The 25,565-nt window shown below is 43.3% G+C and overlaps 1 protein-coding gene across 2 annotated transcripts in view; it reads right to left on the reverse strand.

Moving 5' to 3' along the window:
- Positions 1 to 25,565, reverse strand: part of Cdc14a (cell division cycle 14A) — a 145,756-nt gene that overhangs the window by 113,097 nt on the left and 7,094 nt on the right. For both annotated transcript variants that reach the window (XM_038311184.1, XM_038311183.1), the window contains exons 3-4: positions 16,571 to 16,646; positions 3,072 to 3,164 (exon numbers count right to left, since the gene is read on the reverse strand). In XM_038311184.1, the coding sequence (XP_038167112.1) occupies positions 3,072 to 3,164; positions 16,571 to 16,646 (169 nt within the window). The remainder of the gene's footprint in view (positions 1 to 3,071; positions 3,165 to 16,570; positions 16,647 to 25,565) is intronic.

The following is a 25,565-nucleotide window of genomic DNA, read 5'->3' on the forward strand; positions in this document are numbered from 1 at the left end:
CAGGTAGAAGGCCAGCATGATGGGCGGGCAATGAGCACGGAGGTCCCGAGGATACACGGGTTCCAATCAAAAAGAAACGGATGCCAAGAACAGTCAGCCACCAGATCTGAACCCGGGTCATGAGATGATCTCATTTTTATTTTTTAAAGACCACCCTGACAACCGCATGGAAAGTAAAATCAAAAGTTAAGAAGAATAAAAAAGGAAAGCAGGAAATAAATGCATGAAGCTACGGAGGTAATCGAGGAAAACGACGGCAGTGTCTAGGGAGCCGGTTAAATGGGAAGACGCATTCTGGTTCAATGTAAGTTTCAAGAGTTGGAGGCGGGCTCACTTCTGATTAAGTGTAACGTGCGATGAGGGACAGAGGAAGAGAAGTGACCGCTAACTTTCAACTTGATTCATTAATCTTTTCTGAAAGGGGGTGGTTACTGAGGAAATAAGTCAGTTTGGGCACAGATAGGGGAAGGGTATATTTCGTCACAATAAGTTTGTGATAATTTAGATATAGAACATGGTGTTCTCCAACAGACAGTTGGACGTCTTCATAATTCTTCGAAGTGGGCAGAGAAGCCCTGGTATTATTCAGATCTTACCAGTGAGAAAACTGAAGCTCAGAGAAGCCCTGTCTCAAAGTGTGAGCCAACGCAACTTGAACAACAGCTGACGGCACATTTAAAGAGAGAATCGTCCTCACTCCTTATCTCTCTGATAAAACATATATACCTGGTTTGTCTCAGGGGTTACAAGACTGCTCCCAAGTTCGAGGCCTGCTCATACCCAGAGAAGATTCCCTCATAAGAGCAAGACTTCTCCTCCTAGCCACATCAATAAAATAATTGATATGTATAACTCCTATTACTATCTCATAGAGATTGTGTCAACAATTAATGCATGCAGATACATGAAGCAAAAGCATAAATCTCTCTTTAAGAAAGGACCACAATTCTGAATGTCATTTTTCACACACACACACACACACACACACACACACACCCAGGGAGCACACTTACAGAATCAGAAAAGTCAGCTGGGAAATGGCCAATTCAAGGAAAATCACTTCCTCTGCAGGACTGTGACTAGGTGTAAGACAAGCTCGCGCTGTGCTCAGCACTTCTCCCACCGAATCTGCTCTTTCTCCTAGGGTTGCTTTAAAGTGACAGAAACGCTCACATTTGTTTTCTCTCAGGCTCCTTTCTCACGAGACCAAAGCATATGCAATAGTTAGGCTTCATGTCAAAACTCCAGCTATAACTGGTGAAAGGAGAGACCACTCTAAACAAAACTGGGAAGGGAAGAACAGGAAAGAGAGGGGAGGAGGAGAGGTGGGAGGGAGGGAGGAAGGGAGGGAGAGAGAGAGATGGATAGCCTGACAGAGGTCTTTTATGACAAAGGGTCTAAGAATAACATGCACACAAAACACCACACAGCCCCATAGGAAAGACATGCTTGGCTCACGGCTTGATTCAAGAGATCAGTACAGCCTTTTCATATTTAATCACACTGTCAATCAAGGGAGCATCAATTATCAGTGTAAGGTAAAAAAATAGCATGCCTGTTTATTAATTCAGCGGCTAGCGTTTCACCAACCCTTCCCCCTGATGGCTGGCTTTTCCTGTGTGCTCTTAAGCTATAAACAACAGCCTGACTGACACTGCAAATAATTCTAGGTATCCTAAGACCTGAACGGAAATTTCAGAGTCGTAGCATCCAATCACAGACAAGGAAAACAAAACAGAGAGCGGTGACCTGACCCCTTCAGCGCAGAACCCCTTCAGGATGAGAGAGCCATGTTTTATTGATTCTTAGCCTCTACTTGTCTATAGAACAAGACAAAAAGAAGCCACCAGGGATGGCCCCAGGTTTACAAAAGAAAAGAACAAGGGACTTAAGTCCCAGAAGCAAGGCCTAGTCTCACAGCATGACTCAGTTTGTCCTCTTCCCTGTCTGTAACTGCCAATGGCCAGCCTGCCAGTGGTGTCACTAGACCCCTCCCCCATGGAAATTTGGGCTCGGTATGACAGAGTATGGTGTGTTGCATCAAAGTCTGCAAATGAGGCCTAAAAAGGTCACACAGCAGCAAGCTTCAGGTTTCAGAGACACCCCGGCCTTTCTGGGGGTGAGGAGAAATGTCAGCATCTCCCTTGCCAGTGAACCAGGATATTCCTCAATGGGCATCACATAGTCGTGAGGAGCAGGTCCAGGTACATTAGAGCCCTGATGATGCCTGTCTTCCTTTGGACCAGACCCAGCCTATCCAGAAACTTCCAGGACCTGTGACATGCTCAAATACAAGTCATACTGACACTTTTGTCCTTCCAGAGAACAAAGCTTCTACTCAAACCTAACTACTGTAAAGATCATATTGAGCTGATAGGGATGCTGTAATATATGCATGGTTTATAGTCTATTCTTCTATTGCAAATTCTTGTATAGATGAATGCATGAATTGATAAAAAAAAAAAAAAGTTAACAATAATAACCTCTCCTTTGCAATCTAGAATGTGCTCTCTCTCCCCCACCCCCACAAAAAGAACACCTTGGCAGGTTTTATATTTTCCATAATATTGTATTTTACTCAGATATATACCTTTCCCATCAGGTATGTCCTCACTAGGTACAAATGTTCTTTGCACTAAAATGCTGTTAGCAGTAGAATCTGAGCTACACATCACGATTCCAAGAGTCTCTCACTAACTACCCCAAAATAAGCCTACATCTATACGAGATGACTCACACTTGAAATCCTAACACTATGGAGGTCGAGGCAAGAAGACTATCTCAAATTTAAGAGCAACTTAGTAAGCCAGGCTAGCCAGAGAGAGGACTCTGACTCAGAACAATCAAAAGCAAAATAATAATAATAACAACAACAAATAATAGAGAGTAGATACTCCATTAATGTCAGTCCACTTTCCATTCCTAATCCATTCCTAACCTGCTAATAACGCACCCTCCCATCCCACTGGAAGGGGGCCTGCGATCTAACTACAGTGTTAGCTGCGATACAAGCGCGGCATTAGCACTCCACCGACTTGACCACAGGAAACAATCACAAATGAAGTACTCACGGCGTAAGCACCTATCAAGAATGCTGCGTTTGCTCTTTTCCTCTGGTCGAAACAGGTGTAGTGCACTATTTTCTTTCTTGATAAACTGTAGGACTGGAAGGAAAGAACAAGAGTTACCACAGGACAAACAAAACCGAGAGAGAAGGTGACCTGACCCCTTCAGCGCAGAGCCCCTTCAGGATGAGAGAGCCGTGTTTGACTGATTCTTAGCCTCTACTTGTCTATAGAACAAGTAGGCGCTGGCTACCATCTTCTCTCAGCGTTAGCATGTGAAGCGGTTCCTACAAAGGCAACGCTTTTCAACCCCAGTTTCCGGTATCTGGGCATGAGTGTTGGTAGCTGAGGGAGCTCACTGAGGGAGAGGGGCTACTAGCCCTTCTTCTGGAATCCATCCAAATGTAAGAACTGATAATTTAACAAGCATGGACGTCTCTGAGAAAGGAGATCAGTGCAGTTGGAAACTGTTGATTCTCCATTCACAGGAACCATTTCTGGTAAGTTATTCTTGGTCTTACAGAGATGACTTAGCCACTCTTTTTATTCTAAGTATGACACTCTATTCTCACTTATGACTCTCCAAGAGATGTTGATGTTCCTCTCACAGTTTACAGTTTAAGCTATTATTATTAAGCATTATTATCCTATTATCTTCTCCAAAAATTTCATTTTTAGAGACCAAAATTAAATTTTTTCTTCCTAGTATATATTCAAATATCCCTTTTATTTTATTTTTTTCTTTTTAAATACCCCCCTTTAATTAGCTTAAAGTAAGTGATTAATGGGGAAAAGGCACCATCAAAAGAATATCAATGAGTATCATAAATCAACATATATTAAATTCACAAGCTTGATCATTAAGCAATTGATATATGCCAGGCAATATGCAACATGCTCAAGTATTAAAGTAAATCCAAAATAAAACCCAAATGGCTTGCTGAGCACATGCGAAACATGAAAAGTAATAATTATATCTGCTAGATTAAATCAAATCCTTAGTCACAATTCAAATCTAGAGAACATGGATGTGGCTCAATTAAATCTACACAATTTCCTCAGCTTGCATGACTGTTCTGGTTTAGAAACAAATGGCAATTTAAGTGTAGGCACAGAAGACAATACTTCCAGAGACTGTTTTACAGCCCAGTCAATACAGGCACACAAATGCCTTTGAATCCTGTCTGTAAATTCACACAGAAAACAGAAGTGGATTTTATACTTTATACACTAAACACAGTCAACAAAAAAATCCACTGCCATGTTATTTTCTACAAGTAAAGAAGCGAAATCTAAGAACCAAGGTGCATCATTGTAGGTTATTAATGAAACCTGATAGCTACACACATCCCAGCTAGAGGCCAAGAGATTATCCAACCCCCACACGGGACATGGATAACTACAAATCACATTGTCTGAAATAGTAATGTCCTTGTTAACTGAGCTTTAGAAAATTAGTGTCTGGCTCAATCTGCTGTTACCAATGCTCTTTTTTAGTATGAAGCAAAGAGAGAAAAAAGTAGTTGAGTTAAATTCAACTCCATCAAGTGTATATACTCAAGTTAATCTAAAGACTTCAGTGCTAACTGGGTGGGGATGGTGCATGTCTTTAAGCCTAGCACTCAGGAGCCAGAGACAGGGATATCTGTAAGTTCGAGGCCAGCCTGGCCTATAAAGTGAGGTCCAGGACAGACAGGGCTACACAGAGAAACCCTGTCTTGAAAAGACAAAAACAGAAAGACTTCGAGGTTTTTAATCAATGCTGTTTATCCACAGTTTGTTGCTTTCTCAATTTTGAATTACTGAGTCTTTGGCATTTATTTAATTTTACTATTTGTTAGTTACTATTTATGCCACTTATAGTTTTTCACCAATAAGTTGAGGTTTTCGTTTGTTTGTTTGTCTGTCTGTCTTGTTTTGTTTGAAACAAGGTCTTACTATGTAGCCCTGGCTGGCCTAGAACTTGCTGTGTAAAGCAAGCTGGCCTTGAACTCACAGAGATCCACCTGCCTCTGCCTCCTGAGTGCTACGTTCTCCATCAATAAGTTATGATCAAGTAGGATCTTAAACACTTCCCTGGCCTCTGAGTCCCCATCTCTAAAGACTGCCTTACACCAATGAGGCTTTGTACATGGGTCAGACTGAGCACAGGGACTCAACAGCTCCCAGCTTCCTGCTCTTGCATGGCCTGTGTCCCCAAACCACTGGGAGGAGGAAACTATCACCAGTCTAATGCTGGAGCCCAGATTCCCTAGATTGACCCACTTATCTAGCATGCATTTCGGTTTAACACCAAAACTAAGGTTTCAAGGTGTGCAATCAAATCTACTCGTCAAGAGTAACAATTCATACTGCTTCTGTCTCCTTATGAATGTTCACCTCTTGGTGGAGTTTGCAGTGTTTTGGTTTGTTTGTTATCATTTTGTCTTCTTGGACACAGAGTAAGCTAGGCTGGCCTAGAACTCACGTTGCAACCAAGGGTGACCTTGAACTCTGTTCTCCTCCCTCTGCTTCCCAAGTGCTAAGATCACCTGGGTGCACATCATACCCAGCTACATGGTTCTGCTGCTTTCATTTGGGTTTTGAGTAAGACTTTTTTGAATTTCTATGTTTTCTTCTTGTTCTCTTTCTCTCTCTCTCATTCTAAATTATGTAGGCTACGAAGTCTGCCTTGAGATGGAGCCATGAAGCTGAAAGACAGAGCTGTGACGAAGACTTTCTCAACGCTGGGTCTATAAACAGTTTTATAAAGTGAAGATCACACAAGCTGATTTTTCTAAAAACAAAAACTTACAACTTCCTACATTTCACAAGCTCTTAAAACTGACCACAGACAGCATCCGTCACAAAATCTGAAATTTCACAAGCTTTCAGAAACGACAAAACAGGTAGTGTTTCTCTCAAAATCTCTCCGGAGACGCTAACTATTCCTTCAGTTGTGCATGAGGGGGTGCCTCACGGGGGCGGGTGTGCCTCACGGGGGGTGCCTCACAGGGGCGGGGGTGCCTCTCGGGGGCGGGAGTGCCTCACGGGGGCGGGGGTGCCTCACGGGGGTGGGGGTGCCTCTCGGGGGTGGGGGTGCCTCTCGGGGGCGGGGGTGCCTCACGGGGGCGGGGATGCCTCACGGGGGCGGGGGTGCCTCACGGAGGCGGGGGTGCCTCACGGGGGCGGGGGTGCCCCAAGGGGGTGGGGGTGCCTCACGGGGGGTGCCTCACGGGGGCGGGGGTGCCACACGGGGGTGGGGGTGCCTCACGGGGGTGGGGGTTCCTCACGGGGGCGGGGGTGCCTCACGGGGGCGGGGGCGCCTCACGGGGGGGTTCCTCACAGGGGTAGGGGTGCCTCTCGGGGGTAGGGGTGCCTCAAGGGGGGTTGCCTCACGGGGGTGGGGGTGCCTCTCGGGGGTGGGGGTGCCTCTCGGGGGTGGGGGTGCCTCACGGGGGTGGGGGTGCCTCGAGGCACCCATGCAGGGCCGAGAACAACCTTGCAGTCGATCTCGCCTTCCACCATATTGAAGCTGGGTCTCTTCCTGCTTCCGCTGATGTGCTGTGTACTCCAGGCTAGCTGGCCCACCATCTTTCAGGCAATTCTCCTGGCTCCACTTCCCATCTCACTCTAGGAATACTGCGATGACAGACACACATGCCACCACATCCAGCTCCTCACACTAGCACGTCTCCATCTGAGCCACCTCCTTGGCCCTAGAGACTTTAACTATTTCAAAATATTTCCCATGGAAAGCCGCCAAAGGAAGCAAACTTTTGTTTGCTGTGAGTTTACAGCTGACTTATAGAGGAACTTTTGGAGCGTTTATCCTGCTCAGACATTTTTGGAATTAATTTCAGAGTTGAGCTCTCCAAAGCTCTATAGCTGAGAAACGGTCCCATGCAGGTGAGGGTGCACACCAGCCTCTAGGTCAGACCACAGTGAAGTCTGGTCACTGTCCCGTCCCCCAGGTCAGGCAACAGGGAGTGCAGCTCTGGCCTAACCAATCAAAGCAGATGACAGAAGATAAGAACCTTGTAAACTGCAGCCCTGTCTAATGTCCCCTTACCTCAGCTAAGCTCCCTCCTAGAGTCACCGTCCCATATCGGCACCAGTGACAATGTTCATACAGAGGACATCCTAACACTGCAGTGAAAAGCGCTGGAGAGAATAAAATCTTTTGTCAGCTATTTGGCTGATAATTTGTATGATTGGACTGACAAGAAAGACCTTTGATGTTTTTCCTTTCAAATATGAAAAAACTGCCCTTTCAATAAAACATACCCGACCTGTTATGCAATCCAAGCACCATAGACAGAGTACCCCTGTCCCCTGTGTAGGTGGGGACACACCTACACAGCTCTCAAGATCTTTCATGAAGACGATGGTTCATATTGACAGGATCAAAGATCCCTAGGAGACAAAGCTCCAGACATATTTACCAGGAAGCTTCACCCTGCGTGTGAGCGATGCCACCCTGCGTGTGGGCCACACTGGTCCATGGGCTGGGGGCCCAGAGTGAATTCAAAAGAGGAAAGAAAGCTGGGCGACAACGTTCACCTCTCTGCTTTTTGAACAAACCCTTCCCACTCTTGCCACCAGGCCCTCCCTGCCGTGATGGACTGTGTCCTCGGACGGCCAGCCAGACCCTTCTGTCTTCTAGTTGCTTCTCCTGGGTACTTTCTCACAGCAGCAGAAAAAGTAAACACAGGAGAGAAAAACTTTATCATCCGGGGAGAGACCGAATTGAAGAACAACAGGATGCTACTTTATAAAGCCGCCCACCGACATTTTCTGAGATCCTGTCTTAAGTCCAGCGGAGAGCCTCATGCCTCTGGCAGAACATCACCCTCCTCATCCCTCTGGTCCATCTCCTCTGCAGTCTCCCAGGTAGACCTGGCTCTTCAAAGAGAACGTTTGCAAAGCCATGAGCTTACATCTGGCTTTCAGCAAGCTAGCCCCATTCTTACAGATTTTTTTGTTCCTTAAGCTGAGACACTCAGAGATAACAAAAACACTGTAAATGTAAATACTGGTTAAATCAAGCCAGTCTTGGGGCTGGAGAGATGGCTCAGCAGTTGGGAGCACTGGCTGCTCTTCTAGAGGTCCTGGGTTCAATTTCCAGCAACCACATGGCAGCTCACAGCTGTCTGTAACTCCCTTTCACAGACATAAATGCAAGCAAAACACCAATATGCATGAATAAATAAATAAATAAATAAATCTTTTTAAAAAAAATCAAGCCAGTCTTAAACACAAAAAAATAGATGTCTCCGAAGTAATGTTAAGGTAAAAGGCCTCTGGCCAACTCATTGACAAAGCATACTCGATAGCCACTGCCCATCTAGATATTTTAGATTTTCATCTTGAAACTGACATGTATAACCTTCTGAACATTCACAAGCTAAGCAGACAACAGGCCCTAGCAGAAGCAGCAGCAGCAAATATCTGTGGGCCATTTGCTACACCCCATCATTTCCCAAGGCAACAGGAACGAAGCCAGAGGGGTCCGGTTCAACAGCACTCGGAGTGCTTCTCAAAGCAGAGGTCCCAAGCAAGGCTGGAATGTAATAAGCACACTGCATTTGACCAGAACATAAGCCAGGTACCAGGAAAGGCCTGCTGCAAACACTTATACAGCCAAGTTCAGGAAGAATACAGAACTCCCTCGCTGAGACTAATAATTGGTGTAAACCACAATTATGAGGCCATAACAAAGTCTGTGGCTCAGAATTTATTGAACAATCTCGGGCTGAAAAACGTCAGCATTATGAAAATTTTTCAGAAATAAAAAAATAAATAAAATAAATTTAAAGCTAAACTTCATTATATTTTATTATTTTACTCCATTGCATGCTTGATTGCAGAAGATCCTGGAGAACTTAGAAGGCACTGATTTCTAGGCCCACCCAGAGTTCCTGACTCAGCAGAAGAGCCTGAGAGATTCACTAGTCTACATTTATTAGTAAATTGTGGAAGAATATCATAGGCAGATACAATGCACGCCTCCTAGCGCCCTTAAAAAGTCTGCGATCCTGAAACACCATGCAGTTAATCAATTTGCCTCCTGAAAAACAAAGTCCCTTGTGAAAGAATTCCATGCTATCTACCTTTTAAAAGCACATTACAGAAAAGCATTTCCACAGACTCCTAAGAAACCTTTGCCCTAGTGAATGAATACATCCATCACAGGAAACAACACCAGGAAACAAGGTCCTTCAGGGGTCTCGCAACTAAGCCACCTTCAACAGAGTTATTCCAGAGGCTTCAAATTCAGGGTCCTAGAACTTGGAGAGGGCCAGGTGACAAATAATCAAAGCAGCTTCAATCAAAGAACATAAAACTCAACCCTGCTGTTTCCATGCAAGAATTGGGCATAGCACAGTCTGATCCTTTAATGTATGAAAAAAGGTACAATTCAAAATTCTGTGTACATTTTCGTATGTCTGTCATAAATGCTGACCACAAATTTATGTTTCATTCTTTAAAAAAATATATAGGCTTCCTGTGTATCCCTGGAACTTGCTCTGCAGACCAGGTTGGCCTTGAACTCACAGAGTTCCACACTGCCGCTGCCTTGCAAGTGCTGGGATGAAAGGTGCATGTCACTGCATCTTGCTCAAATTTATTTTTTTAAGAGAGCTTATCCACCATAGGGCATGTCTGTAGACAGAATGCCAGCCACTTTGCTGTGCCCAGTCGCCAAACTAAGTCAGTCCACCACTCCTACCAGCATGCATTGAGCAGGTGTTCCGGGAACATTTTATGGGGGAAACCTTGTCTCTAGTCACATGTGTGATCTCAAGTTAATATCTGATGCAAAATATCAGCTAAGGCTTCTTGTAAACAAGGGAACAACTACGCAAGGACACATTCTCGGACATTCTTGGGACACACGCTACACAAACTAAAGAAATAGTCTGCAGGGGAGCATGTGTTGACTCACATAGTCAAACCTAGAGAGATTCCTAGACCTGCTTTACTTACCTGAGTATCAGAATTTTATGAGATTCACATAAATCACAATCATCAAGCGTATTTAATGGAACTTGTCAAACAGGCAAAGTGACACCGTGACAGACGGTTACAAAGATCAAGGGGATAACGCCACACACACATCTTCTGTCTTTGAATGAAAAGCTATGTGAAGGGTTGCATTCAGGTGTAGCAACGCTACAAGACAAGCAAGCCATGGAAACTCAGGGGTAGAAGGAAAGGAAGGCATGCCAACGTAGAGACTAGCACAGGCTAACGTTGGCGGACAGTGACATACACAAATCATGCACGGGTTCTGTGTAGGTCAGGAAGTCACAAACCATTTAAGCATCCAACAGCAAAATGTGATGCAGGTAGGAGCAAAACTAACAGAAACAAAGCTAATGGGTCCCATCAAGGCACGTTGGTTCTGAAGCAGCCTTTCAATAATGTTGCTCACAACGCTAGAAGTAAAATAGTTGAGTCATTTGGTTAGGATAGTGTGTCTAATTAAGCTAAGTGAATCAGTCCAGGGTAAGGAAGATACTAGTACAGCCAGATTAATATACTCCTTAAGAAGAAATACAGCCCATGCACATCTCTTAGCAAGCACATGTTGCCAGTGATGGTGGTCAGATTAAGGAGAGCACAGCACAGGGACCATGGTGGCCAAGGCATCATTCTCTTATGGGTGACTAAGTCAGCCCAGCAATGGCCATGGCAATCAGCACTTTGACAGCCATCAGGGGTCACTACCAAAGCAATAAAGTGAACAGGTCTTCCAGAGAGCAGCCAGGACTCTACGTGTTTACCTCCAGCTTTCTCAGGAAAGGGACATTCTTGAACATTTTCTTTGGCTGTACAAAATAAAATATGGTTCATGTTTTGCTTGGAACTAAGATAAAAACAGGTTGAATTTTTTATTTTTAAAGAAAACAAGTGCTTCTTTATGGTCTATTTTTGTTTCAAACCCAGTAGATTGCATTAATGAATGCCACATTTGGTCAAAAGAAAAATCACTCATAAAATTATTTCTCAGTAGGTAGAGGCAGGAGGATAAGGAATTCAAGACCATCTTCATCCTCAACTAAACCAGGCCAACCTAGGTTACATGAGACCCTGTCCCCAAAAGATAGGGGTGGGGGTTGTGTGCATGTGCATTTCACCATTCGGCTCACACACTTGAAGGCACTTGAGAACTCTCTTAGGGTCTTCTGGCTGAGAGTTTCTGAATGCATATGAAACATCCATGCCTTGCCTGACGAGTTCTAAATGTGCTTGTTCCCATGAGTTAAGGTCCCACTACCTCTAAAAACTACATGGACTGCCTCCAGAATGTAGCTGGCTTTTCTTCTCCCCCAAGCCCATCAACCCAAAACAGAAGAGCGCTGCAGGAGGAGACAAGACATGTTTTCATGGTCATAGAAAGGCGGTGTCTATCACTGCACTAAAAGACTTCTGTGCACCAGTACCTGAGAGCGTGGCAGCTGCCTGGGTTCCAGGACAGAATTACGGCCCTGATTCATTCAGCCACAAGGGCATTCCCAGAGCCCAGCCCCTGCCCGGCCCCTCGGTGCTTTTACACAACCCTTTCTTCCAGGACGCCCGCTCTTCCCATGCCTTTATCCTGCAGAGGTAATGGGGAAGCTTTGTACAGGTCTGAATATCCTTTGAATCCTTTCTACACGGTCCAAGATTACTGTAATTGTCCTGCTGATTCACAGCAGCAGCTGCTTTAGGTTTAAGTGGCTGCCCTAGAAAACGTCTCCTCTCTTCTAATTTTTTTTGACCCAAGCTGAGTTTCTGTTTCTCTGAGGAAAAATAAAATCAATGATTAATAAAGTACCAACTATGTTAAGAAAACCTTGCTCAATTATATGACTTTTATTAAATCCTCAGGCTTTTCAATTAGCTTTGATTTTTTTAACTGATTAAATTAGAAGAAAGTAGTATTTATTTTTTAATCACTGCCAATTTTGTCTCCTTCTAACACAGCCTCGAAGCATTTATATTGTAGTTCAGTGAACTAGGGATACCTCTGAGAATTAACAAGGCGCTGTAAGTCTTCCCAGAAGAAAAAAATATAAGGACACACCAAAGCGTACATGTAATTTTATGGTTTATAGATCCCTTGAAATAGCAGATTGACAATTCCTGCCCTTCCATCCTTCACTGATGACACTTTCCACTAAACAGCACAAAACAGTTTTTCAATTGTTCTCATGCCACTTAAGTCTCTCCTCTTTAATTGCTGCTTCTTCATAATAAGAATTGATCAGAAATAGCAAACTTTGACCTAGTATGGCTACATACCTTGTTAGTAACAATTTGTTAAACAGTATAAAACAAATAGATGTTTTTTATCGGCAGTAAGGATAATGCCTTTTGTTTGGGGCACTTCAAGTAATGAGTAATTTTCCATTCTGACCAACGTAATTAAAACTGAAGTCAAGTCACTGGGAATCAAATGTGCAAGGACACATCAAAAAAAAAAACAGTAAATTTGGGATAAATCATTGAGCTGAAAAATATCTATGACATTTAAGAAATAAAAAACATAAGCTGGGTGTGGCAATGCACACCTTGAATCCCAGCACTCAGGGAGACAGAGGCAGGAGGATCTCTTTGAGTTCAAGGCCAGTCAGCCTAGTCTACAAAACAAGTTCCTGGACAACCAGGGCTACCCAGAGAAACCTTGTCACTAAGAAGAAAGAAAGAAAAGAAAAGAGGTGAGAAACTTGGGAATTGGAATAGAATCAATGGCAAAAAATTATTTTTTGCCATGAAATAAAGGAAAAAAATCATAAAATCATAACTTGAAGGAATAAAAATCTCCAGACTATTAAATAATGTGTGTCTAAATCACAGCATTAAAAGTTAATCAAATTTTGAATGCTAAAAAAAACAAAGAAATTAAGAAATCATAAAAGAGAAGAATTCTAACAGGAAGTTACTAATTCAAATACTACTATAAAGGGGGACAGTAAGATGACTCACCAGGTAAAGGTACCTGTCACCAAGCCCGACAACCTGAGTTTGATCCCCAGAATGTTCATAATGGAAGAAGAAAACTGACTCCTGCAAGGTGTCCTCTGACCTCTACACACACGTCATCGCAAGCATCTCTCTCTCTCTCTCTCTCTCTCTCTCTCTCTCTCTCACACACACACACACACACACACACACCAAGGATTTAAGCCAGTGGGATGTAGCATTCAGACAGGCAGGCCATGGTGATGAACTGAATGCCTGAGTGGGGTAAAGCGCAAGGCTCGAGTGACAAGAATACCTTCATTCCCAGTAAACCAGCACATGAAATGATCCACAAGAAGACGTCAAGGGTGGAGCTGGTATGGTAACCAGGTGTCCTGCCCCCCACATCAAGATGAGCAAGTATGGTTAGCAAAGGAGAGGCATCGGCTGGGTACCGATGCTCTGGGAGGATCGGGAGACTGCAAGTGTAAAGATGCTGCTGGCAGAGTCAGCGTGTTGCCGTGAGGCGGGTGTAACAGAAAGACTACATTCCAAATAGGAGGGCGTGGAGTCTAAAGTTTCTGGAAATAACGCAGCCAGGGTGCCAGGGTGGCCGCCACAGCCACTGGACAGGTAAGAAGGCCTGGAAACACCTGGGTCAGTGAGCACAGAGGGATGCTCGAGCGAAGGCCCAGATTACCCCCAAGGCAAAGATAAGAGCGTGCACAATGTCGCCCAGCTCTGACTTCACCTGGGACACCGGTCCCTGTGATCTCGCTGTGTCTTCACAGCTGTCATTTAGATTCCTGAAAATATGCTGACCAGCGTCCCCGTAGGCAAATGACAGCACTAAGGTTGAAACAGGTATTTGAAACTACCCAAAATTGTTATTAGATTTCCTGCCTGAACTTACAGATGTGACATTAGTAATGTAATCTTTCATATAAACTCTCTGAGACAATCCTAACTACCATTCTATAAAGCTCTGGAATTTTTTTTTTAAAGACAAGTTCTCTCTATTATGTGGCTCTGACTGCCCTGGAACTGAATGTGGAGACCAGCCCTCAAACTCACAGATATCCACCTGCCTCTGCCTCTTGAGTACTGGAATTAAAGGCCTGTGCCACCATCCCTGACTAGAATTCTTATGTTATAGAGAAGAAACAGATTCCACAAGTCCAGAGCAATTCTGGTTTTGAATCGCTACCGTGAAACTTTGTCTCCTGATATAGAATTTCTATCTGGTACGGTTCACAGAATTAACATTTGAATTTTGAAAAGCCGATCCTTCAGAGAGCTACAGATTAGCAATTAATTGTATCAAAGCTAAATATGTCATTCCAGGCATCTAGCTGATCACTGATCACTGGAATGAACCAAGGGAGCTGTCTGAAGTTTACTGAATTTTCATAATGATATAAGTTTAGGAAATAAAAGAAAATTTAAACAAGTCTCTATACCAACTCACTGTTACATATAGAATATAATAGAGAAGAAAACAATCACTGTAAGTAGACTCTTGAGTTAGATGCATGAATTCATCTCCTATAATGATTTATTCCCCTGGTAACTCCAGATAGTATTTAGTTCCCATGATTACCTGTACATGGTTCATACCAGCCACATGATAGCATAACTAGGAAACAGAGGCTTGGGAGACAGCATAGTGGATAAAAGATCATTTGCTACACAAGTGTAAGGACCTGATGTGAATCCATAGTACCCATGTAAAAGTAGGGTATGGGGAAGCCACATGGACTGGTAACCCCAGACCTAGAGGACAGACAAGTAGATCCTAGAGACTTGCCCTAGCCAACATAGCCAAATGGTAAGCTCCAGGTTCTGGGGGGGAAAAAATCCCTTTTTTTTTTAATAGATAATGTCATGTTTACTTATAGAAACATATGTTTATTTCCAGTCCTAATTTATACTGAGAAATATTGACTAACATCTTATTTATTAAAAAAATTACTAATTATATAAAAATTTATATTTCTTAAAGAAAAGAAACATAGACATGCAAAATCATCTTAGAAGAATACACAATCCTGTGGCCCAGGGCTAGGCACTCGTGAACTTTATATGCAATTCTTTAAAATGTAGTAGGTAATAGTACATACTTTATATATTGATATATATGATGCACTTCCATAAATCATGAGGGACTCTGTCTTAAAGGAAAAAGGTGGACAGTGATAGAGCAGGATACTCAATGTCTTCTGCTAGACCACGCCACACATACACATATGTATGCAGAGGGGGGGGGGAGAGGAGAGAGAAGAGAGAAAGAGAGAGAGCAAGAGAGAGGAAAGAGAGAGCTAGGAAACCTCTAGATCCCCCCCCCAAAAGAAAACATGAGGTTCAGGCATTGACGAGTGATCCTTCCAATCATTTCAAGTTCATTTTAAAAATTATTATTTACTTCCCTTATGATCATAAAAATAGCTATTTTCCTAAACTACAAACAACAGCTCCTTCGCTCTTGCTTTCTTAAATGAATGTACATTTTCAAGCCAGATAAAACTGCATGACTTAATTTCTAAACAAGTTGGGTGTGATAGGCTTTTGTGCTATGTAATTATTGACTGAAATGTCATTGTATGATCATATTGTATGACACCACGGTGATGTCAATGGCAAAAATCTGTAAATGTATAGAGCACACAATATTATTCTACAGGAGATGCTCCGCCAGACTACATTTATATCTAAGTTCAACCAAAAACCCAAAGGCAATTGCTGAGCAGCTGTGTGTGGAAGACACTGTACTGCAGAACAGAAACACTTTATCCAACATAAAAAATAAAACATCGTAAGTCTGTGATTACCCTACAAGCATACATCATGGAATACTGTTTCCCAGACTGAAACATTCAAGAGGTCCATTTAGAAATTGGAAGGAAAAAATATAAATAATGGTTTCCATGTAGTAAACTCAATACTGTAAATGTCATTTTTCTTATACACTCAGAGTTTAAAAGGAAAAAAGTCTACATGACAAAATCCATATACGCATCCAGAAAATGAGAAGGATCTCATGTAATATAAACACAGCAGGCTAATATTGAATGCCTGCCCACATTCTGCCACAGCGGGTAATTCTATGACTGCAGATTCATGGGTCTCACTTGGTTCTTAACTCTATGGAGATGATGCTCAACAAATACGCAAAATTTTCCATCTTGACCAAACAAAACCAGGTTATGTGCCTGATGAGACCCTTCATCATCCCATGATAGCATCTGCAAGCAGGTCTGAAGGCTTTGGAAAAAAATTCCCCTTTGAGGGAATCTGATAGAAACTCATTAACAGCCGAAAAGGCTGTGCCCCTTTCTTAGGTCACAATGGCAATGACTTCAAGCAGCTCATGTTGCAGTTGTCCTGAAGAAAGAAAGAGGCTAATATGTCCTTTGTTATCATCAGGAGGATCGGTTTCAACTCCTGGGTGAACTCTCACAAATTTCTGAAGATCCAATCACCTGATTAAATAGTGTGGGTGCAAAACAACCCCACGGGGCAGGTTTCCTGGTTTAAACATCTCAAGTGTGAAACATAAACAGGTCTAGAATACTCACTTTTAGTTTCTTGTTTAGTTTACAGCAGTATCTGTACACCATTGCCAAGTTCAGAGGTCCAAAATCTGCATAGAAACTGAGATACATACACACATAAAATAGCATTTAGTACAAGCACAGCTTTCAGTAATATAGATGCTCACTTTTAACTTCACCTGATTTGCAATCAAATTTCAATTATCTCCAGGAATAGGTTCATTACCTAAGTAGTCTGCTCCGTGCCAACCGAGGTACCTCATGATTCCGCCCTACTGGTGCCCTACAGTTCTAACCAATCTCTTAACAGAGAACTGTTGGGGCAATTTTCAGTCTTAAGTCCTTTTAACTCCTTGCTGTCATTTTGACGAAAGGATTCAAAAGTATCTAAGGGAAAGGGGAATGTGAATTAACTCATGTGGAACACACTCTTTCTTGCTTTCCCTCCCCCTCCCCCCTGAGACGGGGTTTCTCTGTGGAGCTGTGGAGCCTGTCCTGGAACGAGCGCTTTAGACCAGGCTGGCCTTGAACTCGCAGAGAGATCAGTCTGCCTCTGCCTCCCGAGTGTTGGGATTAAAGGTGTGCGCCACCACCACTGGGCTCTTTCCTGCTTTTACTTCTTCACTGACTCATAAACTCTGACTCTATGTCTTTAAACCCTCAACACTCATGTATCTTAAATACAGCCATCCTTCTTTCCTGCCCCATTCTTCCTATACTTCCTGTATTAGAAGACATGTTGGCTCCCCTTCCCTCCAAAACAGTCATCAACCTGAATGTAAATCTCTCATCTCCTGCCAAGAGTCTAATCGGTGACCTAATGGGAAAGAGTCCTCTTGTCCACCCCTGACCCGGCACTGGTCTTCACCTTCGGCTTTGTGCTGGACCCACCATCTCCAGGCCTTCCAACACCTCAAACTCACTCAGTGCGCCAAAAACCACCTTTCCTTCAAAATAGCCCCGAGCTTTTCTGAGTCACTGAGGCACGAAATCTCTCAAACATAGGACAGCAGAAACAATTATTATTTTATCAAATAAGCTGCCATTCTTATCTACCCCTCCCTTCTGGTCCCTCTGAGACATCAGAAGCCCAGCTGCCCTTCAGCTTAGTCTCGCTCTGCCTGAATTCGCAGCCTCCTTCCCAGTGACGGCGCATTTCACCAAGCAGCTAACCTCACTTCTTTCATCTCCTCCCATTACTCAAACCTGCTGAGTGGCCCCTCACTACTGAAGGACGACTCCACCGCCCAGTGACCAAAGCTTAACACACTGTGCTCCCAGCTTCCAGGCTGATCCTGTCTCCTAACAAGTCCCCTTCAGAATCTCCATTCCACAGGACACATCCACCCTTACCTCCAAACACTTCCTTCACCCACCCACCCTCCACCCGGGTCAGCCCTCTTACAGAGAATCCTCTCCTGTCCCTCTCCTTAGCTTCCTCAAGATGGCTCCACAAAGCCTTCCCAGTCACATTCAGGGGCCCTCACTAAAGTTTGCTCAAAGTCCTCAGAACTCCCCATTTCAGTGACTCTTGCAGCCAAATGCCCTCAACATCACATATTATGGAGAATGTTACATGAAGATTCTACCCGATCAGCTGTGATATGGGCCTCCCCATCATCTATACCTTACGCATTTGGAAGCACGTCCTAGATGCAATATAACAAAAAATGAGAGGCCATATGCAGAAATGCTCATTAGTACTCTAAATTCAACTCAGTCTTGAGCGCAAACATAAAATACCACCAAGTTTGCAGAGACCCATCTTTGAAACACCCTCTTACCGAAGAAGGCATTTAAATCTTTTCTGCCCCCCAAATTACATGTCACTCCAACTTCAAGTCTGTCAATACCTACTGGCCTCAGGTTAAGTTAAAAAAAAACTGATTTTGTGTGTTATCTTTGGTAAACAAGGTGGGGATGCTTTGGAACATATAAAACTAAAATTGGCTGCCTTTATACCCAGGGTTCATGGAAAAATGATATAACACAAAATGACCCAGAAAAAGAAATTTCTAATGATTTAAAAGTTCCTTATTTATTTCTAAAGTTTGCAATGTGGTGTTAACTTTATTCTAAAGTTCCCAGTTGGTGCTAAGCTATAAATATAAAGAAAAATCCACTGAAAACTACTAAAATGAGGGCTGGAGGTGTATCTCAGTGGCACGGCACACACTCAGCATGCACAAGGCACAGGTTCAACCCCCAGGACCAGGGAAGGAAATGAGAACCGCATATAACTAGGTGCCTAACTGCACTGGCAAGGGCAACACTATCTTTACAGCAGAGATTTTCTTGTTCTTGGGTTCATCGGAAGTAACACTATTTAACAAAACATACCTTGGCATTTTTTCTATTGGAACATATATATTGACCCTTGTATAATTTTAAATTAAATATGGAATTTTGATGATTATCTCAGCTTTTGAAATTCATGCTGAACAAACTTCAGAAAAGCAAAATTTGGGCTAAGAGAGATAATGGTTTTGTGGTTAAGGGTACTGGCTGCCCTTCCAGAAGACCAAGGTTCAATTCCCAGCATCCCCATGGTGGCTCAGTACCTTCTGTAAATTCAGTCACAGGAAATCCAATGCCCTTCTCTGGCCTCCATGTGCTTTGTACACACAGTGCACAGACACATGCAAATAAAACACCCACACACGTAAACAGTAAAATGAAAACCCACAAAATATTTTAAACTTAAAAAGAAGCACAAAGAATAAGTCATGCAATTCCAGCTGCATCCTAACCACTACACAACAACTTCGTTCTCAGAGCTGCACAGGTGAACAATGAAGTCTACTTACATAAATTCTCTTTTGGAAGCAGAATGGTTAAAGAACAGAACCATTTTACCAAATTCCAGGAAGGCAGCAGGTCTCCTCCAATAACACAAAATCAAATAAATAAAATCTGGACCTCATCTTTCCAATGATCCGGAACTTTCCAACATGGCAAATGGGTGTAGGGTTACTTAAAATGACAAATTAAAATTTCAATTTTCAATAACTGAAAACCAAAGGCATTTTCCATTAAAATATACTCAAAACCACACGTGGCTAAAGGCCACCGAACTGGACTGTGGCAAGCAATAATGGGCAATACCAATCAAGATGAAAATAAGAACAAAGATGGCCACCACACATTAAGGAATTGCTAAGCATCAAAAAACAGATCCAGATGAATTGCTTCCAGTGAGAAATACTATTCTAAAAAATAAGGGAGGGAGGCAACTTGAAAAGGCATCCTTTATTTAGCCCGTGAACCACACACATAGATTAATTTAATTTTTTGGAAGAAAAACATCTGAAGGTGGAGTAGACTCCTGAACGTGTAGTTCAAGCACTCACGAGTCAATGCTTCTGTTCGGTCGAATTCTAGCAAAGTACCTCCAGATCCAATGGCAAGCAAAGACCCCGCCCCTGTTTGTCTTGAAGGAAGGGGGCAATATTCCAGCCTCATTGGAAGAGTTGGATATAGCATTTCATTGTATCCTAACACCTTCATCTCCAAATGAATGGATAAACAAACCAATCTCCCCACCAATATATTCATTTCCTCTAACAAAGTTGGCAAATTTTAGATCAGTAACTAAGATGAATCCCGAGAAGCTTAAGAAATGAACACCGGGCAACAGGTTTTCTTCACTCAGTAAGTGGAAAGAGCTAAAATCACATGGCTTTGTTTTGACAGCAAAGAAATTCAAAGAACCAACTGCAGCATAGGAAGCCCTGCAGATGGAAGGCAGCAGGGGAAAAAGAAGGAAGGCTGTGTCTTTGTCAGAGGACAGAGGAGGAGAAGTCCAAGAACAGACAAAACATTTTCCGGAGTCACCAGCTGCCCACAGGTGTGGAGTCCACAGTGCGATGGGAAATAGAAGCTGAGCCCAGACACCACCAGTCACGCCAGCGTGTCCTGCTCTTCTCACAAGAGTTACAAAACCTATGGCTAATCGTTATCTTTGTTTTTTCTAGTGAGCTGTAATTTACGTGAGTCTGTTCTGAGGGAGAACATCACTGGAAGCACCATTATGTTTATTTCTACACATTAGAATCTTCGTGCGAAGTCGGGCGGTGGTGGCTCACGTCTTTAATCCCAGCACTTGGGAGGCAGAGGCAAGCGGATCTCTGTGAGTTCAAGGCCAGCCTGGTCTACAAGAGCTAGTTTCAGGACAGCTAGGGCTGTTACACAGAGAAACCCTGTCTCAAAAAAATGAAAAGAAGAAGGAGGAGGAGGAAGAGAAGGAGGAGAAGAGGAGAAAGAGGAAGAAAGAGGAGGAGGAAGAAACTTCATGCGAAATTGTTCAACCCCTTGGCACAAAGAAATGCTATACTGCAAGCACTGCCTACTCCCTCCACAAAATTGATGGACATCCCTTCTAATCAAGATGCTACAAGATAACATATTAATTAAAGAGTTCTTACAAAGCCAAAAAGACTATTACTTTTTTAAAAAATAGAATGAAAAATACCATAAGAGTATAAGGCATGCAAATTCTTTGTTTTTCATTTGTGCATGTGTGTGTGTGTGTCTGTGTGTGTCCGTACGTACATGTTTTGTGTGGGGCTGCACATGAGCCACTGATGAATGTAGAAATCAGGGATCAACCTTTGGGTGCTGGTCCTCACCTCTCCTTGTCTGAATCAGTCTCTTCATAGCTTGATACCTGGCTCAAGAGATTCTGGGGAGCATCCTGTCTCTGCCTACCATCTAGGAAGCAAGCTGGAATTACAGACTCATGTGCTATAACACTGGGTACATCTGTGCGTTCTGGCAATGGAAACTCTGGTTATCAGACAGACAAGCTTTTACCCACTGGACCGTCTGCCCATCCACCTTTAACTTTTTTTGTTTGGAGTTTTTGTTTGTTTGTTTGGTTGGTTGGTTGGTTGGTTGGTTGGTTGGTTGGTTGGTTGGTTGGTTTTCTTGAGACAGGATTTGTCTGTAGCTTTTTTAAGAGCACCGTTGATTCTGCCTGATCATTTGTTCTCTCCATTACCTGCTGAGAGCCCACTGCTGGCCATTTCCTACCCACAAGTAATTCACCACCTACAGAGAAAACTAGGAAGTATTACAGCAAATACATATAATACTAAACTAGCATTGTCCTTCCAACACACAGGCTATATAGATGCCCATGTGTCTACAGTTTTGCTGTATTTGGTTGGTTTTGAGATTAACCTCTCAGCCACCAACTAATGTTTGCCTTACAATTGATGCTTCCCTCCAACCAAATGGTTCTGGTCATGACAGGAACTCATACCGATCACTTATTCACTGATATAGAAGAAAAGTGCAGGACTCTGTGTGTGTGTGTGTGTGTGTGTGTGTGTATGTGTGTGCCTGTGTGTGTGTGTGTGTGTTTCTGTATGTCTGCCTGCCTGCCTGTCAGCTTGTCTATTTCTGTATGTCTGCCTGCCTATCTGCTTGTCTACGTCTGTTGCATATGTCTGTCTGCCTGTCTGTCTGTCTGTCTACCTCTCTGTCTTATCTGTCCATGTGCACGCGCATGCCACACGTATGTGGAGATAAGAGGACAACTTGAGAGAGTTCTCACCGTGCGAGTCCCGGAGGCTGAACTTAGCTCACCCCACTTGGCAGTAAGAATCTTCATCCTCTGAGCCGCCTCACCACCCAGGCCTTTAATCTTTAGAAAGCCTTAAACCTGAATCAGTGAACTGTTTAGTGAATGGACTCCTAACCACGGAGTCTGACTACTGCAGAGCACAATCAATCCATTCATTAAGACAGAAACAGGTTCATTTTAGAATAGTCTATATGGCATTTCAGTTCAAGTTTCTGTGGGCTGAAGATGTAGTTTGGTGACAGAGCACTTGCCTAGGGTAGGTGAAGCCATGAGCTGGGCCTTAGCTCTTCCAAATTACACATGTGGAACTCTCTAGTTCTTTGTATGAGGTACCTTAGTGAACTGTCAGCTGCTCGCATGAAAGACGATAAATGTTCTACTTCAAGAGACTGATGAAGGAGACCAATCTGAAACAAAGCACCTCTTCTAGAAATCAAAAGAAAATTGTATCTTAGAACAAAAGAAAGCCCAACTAGCAAATTCTTTTACTCGGCAACAAGATAGGAATATGTTGAAAACCAAAACACTAACTTGATTAATAACAGAAAGGCTTCATTTTAAAACTGTGGCTCAGGGGCTGAGGAGATTGTGTATCCGGTGAAGGTGCTTGCCACGAAAAGTTTGACAACCGGAGTTCAATCCCTGGACCCCATGGAAAGGTGGGAAGATGAAACTGACACGACAAAGTTCTTCTCTAATCTTCACGTTTGGACCACACACACACACACACACACACACACACACACACACAAAAAAAAAAAAATTTAAAATGACAATACAATAAAATTTAAAAGTTCAATACAAACTTTCATTTGCTTGAGGCAAGCTCTCCCTCTGTAGCCCGTGCTGGCCTGAAACACACAGGAATCCTCCTGCCTCAGACTCACTAGGATTACAGGCATGAGCCACTTACTACCTTTAGCAAACACAAACATTTCTTATGAAGGACCTCATCACCAACCACAAATAGTCGTGGTTATTTATCAGATGTCATTCATCTAGGTAGTCAAGGATTAAACATTGCAACCCGAACAACAGAATTCAAATGGCCCCGCCCAATGTACACTTCTTTGGTGGTCCTGCAAGTATTGGGCTAATTTTTTTAAACCAACTTTTTTTCATTAAATTGAAATTAGAGCTTAAAAAACTAAACAATAAATTCCACAATTACGTTTAGAAAGTCCAATTCAAACCATAACTCCAGAGACCTTGAGATCAGCCATCCCACACAATTCCTCAGCCTTTAAACCAGTAACTGGCAAGTGTCCGGGTGAGGGATTGTCTATTTTCTGATTTAAGACCACAAAAGTCAGAGATTCCATTACAAGGAACCCCTTTTACTCCCAGTTTCCCACCTCACAACACAAAACAGACCCACAACCACAAGCAGGTCGCGCGCCCTTCCTTCAGACTTAAACCCAGAAACCTGCTTAGCCTGCTATTTGCTTCCAGTCATCCAAACTAAAGAAACCTGTATCTCCAACATTCCTCCTCTCAAATATGGGAGCACTTGTGCTCCAAGCATGAGTCTGCTCCTTCCCATTCATCAGGAAGCCCAACGGGCTGATACACCGCATCCCACTCCACTGCCGAGCCTCATGTGTGCCTGCTCTCCATCCAACTGCCTCTTCCAAACAGACTCTTGCTCATCCTAGACATACCTTTGATGACTCTGCCTGAGATCTCCCTCCCTGCCTGCCTGCCTCACTCATTCCTTCCACTTGAATTTCTGGGGCCCCACTCTTCTGCCAAGCACAGTATTGGTCTAGGGCTTGCTTGTGACAGTGAACGAAACTGGTAGTGCTGGCCCTCAGACATCATAAAATGCCCCGTGCTCATCACTCATCAAACACCGTTCTCTGAAGATGTCTTCAATAACCAGGGCAGTAAGGAGTTCTTATTGTCTTCACTGTGAACGCAGAAGACCACAGCTTCATACGCTGACCTCCATTCTGTCTCCACTTCAGCGTCTCCCTGTGTTTCTCCAACGCGTGAGTTTGCACAGTGCCCTGCAACTCCATCTACGTGTTGTTATTTTCTTGCACGGCAATTTCCAGCCACTTACAAATTTCAAGTTGTGCTACCTTACATCCCATTAAAAAAAGTGTTCAATTTTTTTTTTTTTAAGCACAAAGTTGTTTTGAGCTATGGCTAAGTAAATAAGTCATTTACTTTGGACTTGGGAATGTGTTTATGAACTCGCAAATGAGAACATCTGATATCTTAGGAGTCTACTTCAAACAAAATAATGAAACCGCCCTGGGGTGACCTGGCACAGAGCGCCATCTCCCACAGCCCGCTTGGATCACTCTCTCCTGCTGCCTGAGAGAAGCAAACCCTGGAAGAAGACTCCTCAGCACTTGCACGCGTGTGTTCTCCAGGGTTATCTCCAACAAGCTGAAAAAATCTGAGTAACAACTTATCACTATGGAGACCAAGGACCAACTATATATACACTGCCAAAACCTAAGAGGTCAACACAGAACGTTCCTAAACAAATATGAAAGTAAGGCTTGACGTTGGTGGGTCACACAACAAAGAATGGACTGTGAGGAACTGAGCACGGAGACTTCTATCTGCAATCTCTACACCTAAGAGGCTCAGACAGGAGGGTTATCAAGAATGCAAGACTAGCCTAGGCTACGTGGTCAGCTGAAGGCCAGCCTAAGCTACAAAGTGAGCCGTCGTCTCAGAAAACAAAAACAGGAAAAAAAACTAACTGTGGGGGCTAGGAGCGTTAGAGCCTTGATGTTAGAGCAGTTATCTAGCACACATAAAATCCTGGGTTTGATTCGCCAGCACTGCCAGAAGAGGAGGAAGAGGAAGAAAAGGAAGAGAAAGAATTGACCATAAATGTATATCTATACATGCACTGCCTCATAATGCAGGCTCGAGAGTAACATTGATAGTGACCACAGGTGCATATATACTCAAGTAAATACCTACAACTTATGCATTCAGGACAGAGGAACAAAAAGCAAGACTGTCGAGTAAGACGTGCCTACCAGTGCAATGGCGGCATGAAGGTTAAGGAGGTAACCAACTGCTGTTGGAGGCCTGCTCCACAGGAAGGTATTCAGGCCTGTGTTGTAAATCATAGCTCTGTAGGTCACAGACCCCTAGAGAGGAGCCTACTGCTGCTGCTTTGCTAACCAAGATATTGTGAGACTTCTTCCTAAAGGTTTATGCTCATCCCCATAGATAAGGGCTGCCTTCAACTCTGGCAGAGAAGTTCCTCTCTGCAGCGGTCAGTGGTTAATGCAGACACTGGGAACTATGCAAAGAACTAAGAAAAAGTGCCTACTGAGTGTTCATCCCTAATTAATCAATATCAACCCCTAACCCAAAGCTCTTGGAACATCATGGGAGAGGGGCAGGAAGAACTGGACTAAGAGCTGGAGGATGGGGAGGACGTCTGTTAAATGCCATCCT

The sequence above is a fragment of the Arvicola amphibius genome, chromosome 14, assembly GCF_903992535.2.
Source record: "Arvicola amphibius chromosome 14, mArvAmp1.2, whole genome shotgun sequence".
NCBI lineage: Eukaryota > Metazoa > Chordata > Mammalia > Rodentia > Cricetidae > Arvicola > Arvicola amphibius.